This window comes from Sciurus vulgaris (genome assembly GCF_902686455.1).
Source record: "Sciurus vulgaris genome assembly, chromosome: 3".
NCBI lineage: Eukaryota > Metazoa > Chordata > Mammalia > Rodentia > Sciuridae > Sciurus > Sciurus vulgaris.
Genome location: NC_136463.1, coordinates 64,742,079 through 64,750,842, shown reverse-complemented (window position 1 = coordinate 64,750,842; position 8,764 = coordinate 64,742,079). Strand labels below are relative to the sequence as shown.

Sequence of the window (8,764 nt, the reverse complement as noted above, 5' to 3'; positions counted from 1 at the left end):
AGGGAAGGGGCGCGGACCGCGCGCTGCGGCGGGAGCTGCGCAGCAACAAGGGCCCAGCGCGTGCGAGCGGGCCTTGCTGTGGCCAGCACCTGGTATCTCCAGCATCTCTGAGGTGGGCAGCACCGCAGGCCCGCCCCTCTCCTGGCCGCCCGCGCAGCTCGGGGACGCGCCCGCGGGCTCTGGCCCCGCGCCACCGAGGCTCCGCCCCCGCCACGGCTTTCCCAGAGCCGGAGTCCGCGGGGCGCCTGGCCCAGCGGTGCTACCGCAGACCGCCGGCTCCACGCGTTCTGCCCGGGGCGGGCCTAGGGTCCTCAGGCTCCCGCCTCCACCGCGGGTGGCTGCTTACGTCAGGAAGGCGAAACCCAGAGAAGAAGAAAAAAGGCACGAGGGCGGAAGGGGAAAAACTTTATTTTTTTTCCCCTTCAGGCGCTGAAGCGAAAGGCTGGCGGCTACGCCATCGTGGGCTTCCCTGGGAGAGCACGGCGCGACCTCAACCGGCTGTGGCGCAGAGGATCCGGGCCGCGAGGCCCGACGGGGCGCTCAGCAATGTGGGACCCGGAGGAGTTTGAACGCCACTGGAAGGCCGAATTCCCCGGGGAGGAGGCACCGGTCATGAGGCTGGAGTCGGTGCTGGACATGGAGCGGGAACTGGAGCGCTGCAAACTCAACCTGAAGCGGCTGCAACAGGTGTTGGCCGAGGAGAAGTTCAAAGTCTTGTATCTGCAGGCGGCCCTGGCCGGGGAGAAGCTGGACGCAGGCTGCGGGGATCCGGCGGGCGGAGAAGGCGGCAGCCCTGTAGCCTCCGCTGAGGAGCTGGCGCCGGCGGGGCCGGGGCGGGCTCCGCCACAGCTAGAGGAAAAGGGCGCAACGGGCGGCGACCCAGGCCCCGCAGACCCCTCAAGCGCCTCAGGCTCCTTGGGCCCCTCGCGCCCCGACCCGAAGGAGGCGGGGAAGACTGAGCCTCCCCCCTACGTGTGCCTGGATATTCCTACCTGGCCGGTGCCGGCGGAGGGAGGGGGCGCGGTGCGCAGCTTGACTGCCGCCATCCACCAGCAGCTACTGCAGCCTCGCCTCCTCTTCAGGCCCAAGGAGGACTGCGCGCCCCCGGGACACAGTGGCACTGTGCCCACTGCGCCCAGAGAGGAGCAGTCCTCAGGGTCCCGCGCGGGGAGAGGTTCGGAAGAGGGCGAGCCGGACGCCTCGGGCGTGGACGAGGGGGGCGACAACAGTGACCACGACTTCGAGATCGTGGATTTGAACGAGAAATTCGTCCTCGGCCACTTGCTTGTGGCCCCCTGCCGGTTCGGGACCCGGGATGAGACCGAGAAGCCAGCGCGGGCGTGCAGCCCCCACCGCTGGATGCACCTGTTCCCTGGGGGCCGGCGGCAGCAGCGCCGGAGCCGAGACCTGGAGCAGCTGGAGGCGGAGGCCAAGGACAGTCGGGCCCAGCTCCCCGCAGAGGATGAGCCCCCCAGGCGCGGGGTCCGTGAGCACTTCCCCCAGTGGGGGCGCAAGAGGTTTCTGTGGGTGCCGGAGCGGGACTCGCCCAGTCACAGCTCGCCGGAGAGAGGCAGCGACTGCAGCCACAACAGCTCGGACCACGAGGACGGCTCCTCTGCAGGTAGGCTACCCCGACTCCCGCAGATCCCTCCTCGTATATCCTCCAGTCTGCTGGCTCTCCTCCCTGGCCGACCTTGGTGGGTGGTCCTGTTAAACCTCAGGTATCTGGGAAGAAGGGGGGCAAGCTTTACTTGTTAACCTTAAAGTCACTTTTGGAACTTATAAAAAGAGTGCAAAGTGAATTTGGGGCTTGGATGAGTTTATGAAAATAAGTTTGATTGCTATGGCAGAGAGTGATGGATCAGTGGGCTTGGCCTGACTATGGGTGGAACGTTTCCCTTCAGGTCTTAGCCTTTCTGTTCTGTTGTAACATCACTTACTCCCACCACCCAGCTTCAGCCTAACCTCCACAGATTCATTTGCACCAACCTGTTAGGGTTCCATATAAAATCCAGTGGCTCCCCCACTTTCCCCAGATCCTTGGTGTGAAGTCTATAAATCTACTTAAATTTCTGAACTTATCTCACATATTCTCCAACCTGTATCTTGTGCTGGGGCCAAATTCACTCTGGAAAGGGTACATAATGCTCACCAGTTCCCCATTGCTGACTTTTCACCTTTCTAGTAAATGACTCTGGGTTTGTTAGCTTCCTAGTAGCCTGGGAACCTGAGAGTAGGGCAAGGCTTTGAATTATATAGTTTTCATCTGGCCTAGTGCCCAGAGATCCTGTCTAGGCCAGAGCCTTCACTTGATAAAGGAGCAAATTGAAGTCCAGAAAGATTAAGTGCTTGCCCAGGTGAACTGAGACCTTTGCTTAGAGCCTTCTGTCATCTGTTGTTTCCCTTCACATCTTCCCTCTTTTCTGAGGACAGGGCCTGGTCTTAGTCATCTTTGAATCCCCTTGTGATGGTCCACACAATGTTCAATAAATATTGGCTGAATAAATGGATGATTGCACTAGATTGAATGACCACCCAGCTCTTCATAAGTCAGGGAATAGAAATGAGGTAAAGAGTAAAGATCAGATTGGGTTGTGGGGTGACATGTAACTGGCCCTTTGCTGCATCTGGGGACTGTCAGGGTCCCTACAGCTATGTGAAAAGCATACATTGGTACCTAGTTGAGTCAGGCCACATCCAGGAACTTAGGATGCCTTCCCACTCAATAAAGAAAAAAAGAAGAAGAAATCACTGATGCTGGGATTGTTCCAAAATCTCCATTATTAGATCTTATCTGGGTGAGTTTGCATTTGAATGAGAAACTGTCCGCTTTGCTAAAAGCGCATTTGGAAGGTCCAGCAAGTCATCTGTTTTGATCAATTACACTTATTCATTAGCAGGGATTGGCTGCTTTTCCCATAGGTAATGCTTTTGCCATCCATGCTAGTAACATTTTTTATGGGTCCCTTTAACTTAAAACGAGAATCTGAAGATTTCATTCTAGTGCCAAGTTCCAAATGCCCTCGATGGAGGCTACCCAAGTGACTGTAGCTGCTTCAGAGCTGGCTCCAATCCCATCTCTCCAAAGATCTGCATCAATCACTCTTTCAGTTGTGCCCAGTGCACTGGAATTTCCCTCAGGACTGATTTTTATTTCTGTGAGTGGTTTCTCTCCCTAAGATCACTCTAGCACACATAGGCACCTTGATGTAAATTAGAAACTGACAGTGCCTCTGGGCTAATGAATTGCAAAGGTAGCCCCCCTGGATAGACTGATGATAATATTCTTCTTCCTCTGGACTAAAGACTCCAGCCAGAGCATATCTTGGCACCTCATGGCTTTGACTAGTGCCAGAGCTGTATTTCAGGCCTCACACCAGACCCACTCTGCAGGGCAAGCTTGTGTAGGGGACTCTATAGCTGCATGTGGGGGTCTTGCCTCCTGTCTCCCAAACCTCCTCTGCAAGGAAGTTAATAGGGGTGGGTTTGTACATGCATCCATATGCGCGCACACATACATGCACACATACTTGTGTACATAGACGTGCACGGTGATGCAAGTATGTGCACATGCACACAGTCTAGGAAAAAAGACCTTCAAACATACAGGGAAGAACTAGAGTGAAATAATCAAGGGCAGAGGCTTTCACACTGTAGGCAACAACCCACTGAAATCATTGTAGCTGACAGAAAGCATTGCAAGGTCTTCCTTGATCACCCTTGACCTTCCCTGCTTTTTTTTCCTTCCATAGCAAATCATCAAATTACCACCTTAGATGCTATGATTTTGCCTATGGATTGGATTCCCTCCCTTTCTTTCTCTCTTTGGTGAAATAGGAGCTGAAGGAGGGCAGGAATTTTGACCTCTTTTATTCACTGACAGCCCAGCAGCCTAGAATAGTATCTAACATATATTAAGTGTTCCAGACATATTTGTTGAATGTTATGTGTCATAGGAATTAAATAGAATAGGGGCTGGGTTTGTAGCTCAGTAGTAGAGTGCTTGCCTAGCACGTGTGAGGCACTGGGTTGGATCCTCAGCTCTGTATAAAAATAAATAAATAGGTATTGTGCCCATCTGTAATTTGAAAATATGTTAGAATAGAAAAACATCAGGACTGGGGGTGTAGCTCCATAGTAAAGGGTGTCCCTAGAATGTGCAACATGTAGGTTTCAATCCCTAGCATGGGCCCGCGCACGAGTACACACACACACACACACACACACACACACACACACACACGGAGAGGGGCGGGAGAGGGAGGGAGTGGAAGAAGAAGGAAACATTGCACATGGCAGTGCTATGCCATGTGCACATACTATGCTGTTTTAAAACTCCATTTCAAGTATATATGTGTGGTGGTACAAACACAGATTAAGACCATGATCTAAGACTCACGCTGCTTGCATGAACTTGGAAGAAGTTATTTGACTTTTTTGTGGCTTGTTTTCCTCATCTGTAAAATGGGCTGATAAACACTGCTTATGCCATACTGTTGATATGAGGATTAGGCAGGATATTATCTCTAACCAAATCTGAATAGGTCCTGGCACATAACAGCGATGAGTGTCAACTAACTACTGCTGAGTTTTTTGTTTTTTTTCTTGCTTTTGATTTTTTTTTTCTGTTTTTAGTTGATTCTTCAAAGCTTCCTACTCCTAGATCATTTGGGATCAAAGATGGTTTGATTGTCTATAACATATGTTTTTAACATATTTTTTCCCCTAGCACTACTCTGGCTCTTTGTAGAACCTCCCAGGAACATGGGGAGACAGTAGTACTCTTGACTTACGAGGTTCTTTGATTGGATTGATTCTCATACTATTCTCTCTGTGCCAGTGATCACACCCAGTATATGTATCCAGAGGACTTAACTGAAGGGCAGGTTTTATTGGCAATAACAGGCTTTACCTCGGTCTCAGGGTTTCAAGGACAGAGAATATACGAGGCCTTATATAAAAAGGCTCAAAGGCAAAGTGTTCCCCTCCTTGGAAGAGGGACATTTTCTTTTAAATAAGGGGCAGATCCCTAAACCAAGACACATTTGAGGGTTCTTTGTGCACATGGCAGAATCATTGTCTAGATAAAGTTAGACTGCCAGTTCATTTAGTATCTTTCTTTTAGCATGTTGGTATGAATGGTTGGTGGTGTGAATAGGGGACACAGGTGGACAGAGCCAGGACAACTGTATCATGTTATGTGTACTGTGAAGTCAGACCTGCCTCTGTGTCCTGGCTCTGATCCTTACCAAGTATGAAGCCATCAATAATCCACACTGCCCTTTTCCAAACCTCTGTCTCCATCCCTCAGGTAGGAATATCAAGAATAGGGAACACTTACCTAGAGTTTGCTTTTGCCAGCTCCTATTCTGAGCATATTATCCATATGAATTAATTTATGCCACAGAACTTAAGGGCAGAGGCACTACTGTTATCTCCATTTTTCCCTATAAGAATCATGAGGCCTGTAGAGCTTAAATAATGCTGCCAAAGTCACCCAGCCTATAAAAGGATTACTTAGGATTTGAACCCAAGAATTCTGGATCCCAAGTACATGCTTTCAAACACCAAGCTGAACTGTCTCAGATATTACTATCTATCTCCAAGAATAGTTAAGAAGATTAAATACAAGAAAATAACTGCACATAGTGCCTTTTGCCCTATAATTCCAGCTACTTGGGAGGCTAACACAAGCTTGAGGCCAAGCAGCCTGGGCATCTTAGCAAGACCCTGTCTGAAAGAAAGAGAAAAAGAGAGAAAGAAAAGGACTAGGGATGTAGCTCAGTGGTAGAGGGCCCTTGCGTTCAACCTCCAGTACTGCAAAATAAACAAACAAATGAATACATATAAGAAAATATTTAAAGAGCTTAGTGTGGCTCATAGTGATCATTAAGTGCATGCATGTGTATGTATGCATTATTATTGTCTTCTTTATTACGAAAGTCTCAGCAGACCGCAGATCATCTACTGCTGGGATCACCCATCAGGGATTCTACCCACCTATAGGGCTTCTGGGTGGTCTTAGCCTCATAGCAGACCATAGCTCGATGTCAGACCTCCTTTCTGTGGCTGGGCATTCTTGGGTGGACAAAACAGCATGCCTGCATCCTGAGGTCCTGTATTTCTATTGCATGTTGGCATGCTCCCCTGGCAACACCCCTGCCATAGGAGTTGAGAGGCATGTCTTTCTCAGGTTTATGCATTCCTTCTGAAGCCTGTGGTTTCCACTGTGTGTCTGCAGTCCTTGTGAACCAAAGTGCTTTTCTCTAACAAATCCAGGAGGTGACTTTTCGGAGCCTAGGAATACCATTTTTTGTGATACTGGGTGTTTTAGTCAGCTTTTTTGCTGCTGTGACTAAATAATCTGACCAGCACAATTGTAGAGGAGGAAGGGTTTATTTGAAGGCTCATGGTTTCAGAGGTCTTAGTCCATAGAAAGCTGGCTCCATTCCTCAGGGCTCCAGGTAAGGCAGAACATCATGGTGGAAGAGAAAAGAGAGAAAGAGAGAGAGAGAGAGAGAGAGAGAGAGAGAGAGAGAGAGAGAGAGAGAGAGAGAGAGAGAGAGAGAGAAAGGGGGAGAGGGGAGAGGGGAGAGGGAAAGGGAGAGGGAGAGGGAGAGGGAGAAGGAGGAGAAGAGAGGCTCTTCTCTCCACATACAAATTATATACTGCAAAGCCACGCCCCAATTCCAATCTCCAGCCACATCCTACCACTTCACTTAATCCCGTCATGGATTAATTCACTGATGGGTTAAAAGTCTTACAACCTAATCTTTTTTCCTCTGAACCTTCCTATATTGTCTCACATGGAAGCTTTTGGGGGACACCTCACATCCAAACCATAACACTGGGGGTTGAACCCAGAGGTGCTCTACCGCTGAGCTACATCCCTGGCCTTTCTAGTTTTTTATTTTGAGACAGTGTCTTGCCAAGTTGCTAAGGCTGGCCTCAAACTTGTGATCCTCCTGCCTTAGCCTGCTGAGTAGTTGGAATTATAGGCATGTGCCACTGCACCTGTTTCTCTGACATCCTTTGACTGGCAGAAACTATTCATCTGATATTCTGGTTTCAGTTCAAAGGGTAAAATAATGTTAATATTTTAAATGGGTAACATTTTCTCCTTGCATTAAAATTTGCTCAGTGAAAACAAGTGCTCTCTATTTTTGTTGGCCCTTGGAATGCCTTCATTCATCCATCCATTCACCCACCCACCTATTTTGCTCAGCAAGCATTTATCAAGGTTCTCACATCAGGCTGAGACTGTTCAGGTTATTGACCCCTCTGCCATGGTTCTCTCTGGCTCTTTGGCTCCTGGATAGAAATGCTTGGTTTTTAGATCAAGAAATGACTTTCTAGTGGGTGACTACAGTTATATCATATTAGTTACTAAAGATGTTATTTAGAACCTTGGTGACATTCAAGAGTCTCGAACTGGAAGAAAATCTTAGAATTGATGTACTCCTGTCCTTTTCCTGAAAAGTAGCCTCAAGGTCAGATCTAGGCTCTTTCCACTATGTGCAGTAGCCTCTTCTTTCTTGGAATTTTAAGCAAATGCCAACACCTAAATTCTATCAAGGTCACAGTGTCAGGAGTAGCAGACCATCTCCTATAGCCCTGCAGCCATCTCAGTGGGCAGAAATGATTAATCCCATTTTACAGGTGAAGATGTTGAGGCTGAGAGGTGAAGAAACTTGTCAAAGCCCCACAGTTAGCATGTGGTGGAGACAACATTTAAACTTGGGTCAGTCTACAGAACTGACACTTTTATTTTATTTTATTGTTTTATTTATTCTTGGTACCAGGAATCAAACCCAGAGGCACTTTACCACTGAGCCTCCTCCCCAGCCCTTTTTGCTTAGGGCCTCATTAAGTTGCTGAGGCTGGTCTTGAACTTGGCAATCCTCCTGTTTCATCCTCCCGAATCACTGAGATTACAGGTGTGTGTCACCACACCTGGCAAAGCTGACACTTCCAACATCCAATCTGTTATGCTGTCCTGGGACAGCTGTGTCATCGCAGATTTTTCTGCCACTGGATTCTGCCAAGTTGCTGATGGAGACATTTTGTTTTTAATCTTTATTGGAAATGCATTTCCTACTAGGTTCTCAAGTTACCTAGCCCATTTGTAAGCTGATGGGTTTTTCACCTTCCTGTCAATGACTAATGAGATTTTTCTCCAGGAAGAATTAATTCCTAGTGTTCAGTGGATGTGTCTGAATAACTTAATTCAAAGTATTGAATTTTTTAGGCTTAGCTGTGATAATTTTTTCCCCAATCCCTGTTGTGGAGAGATATTAAAAAACTATTTGAAACTGGGCGCAGGGGCACATGACTTTAATCCCAGCTACTCAGGAGGCTGAGACACAATGATGACAAGTTTGAGACTAGCCTAAGCAACTTAGTGGGTCCCTATTTCAGAATAGAAATAAAAAGAGCTGGGGGCGGGCTGGGGTTATAGCACAGTGGCAGAGTGCTTGCCTCTCATGTGTGAGGCACTGGGTTGGATCCTCAGCACCACATAAAAATGAACAAATAAAGGTATGCCGTCCATCTACACCTACAAAAATAAAAATTATAAAAAAGGGCTAGGGGTGTAACTCAGTGGTAGAGTTCTCTGGGGTACTGCAAAAAACAAAACAAATTTATTTAAGATACATGAGCTAGTGAATTGCTGTGGTCCATTGGTACATCCAGTGGACCTTGCATCCCAGTTTGCTTGGCTCTTCAGTGTTTTCTTTCCACCCCTCACCCTTATCACCTTACC

At 48.3% G+C, this 8,764-nt stretch overlaps 1 protein-coding gene across 2 annotated transcripts in view; it reads left to right on the top strand.

Annotated features, from left to right (window-relative positions):
• Positions 1 to 262: 262 nt before the first annotated feature.
• The window catches only part of ABR (ABR activator of RhoGEF and GTPase), a 184,749-nt gene continuing 176,247 nt past the window's right edge, over positions 263 to 8,764 (top strand). The window contains exon 1 of one of the 2 annotated variants that reach the window (XM_079130772.1): positions 263 to 1,621. In XM_079130772.1, the coding sequence (XP_078986898.1) occupies positions 547 to 1,621 (1,075 nt within the window). In that variant the 5' untranslated portion in view covers positions 263 to 546. The remainder of the gene's footprint in view (positions 1,622 to 8,764) is intronic. The other variant, XM_079130773.1, reaches the window with a different exon arrangement.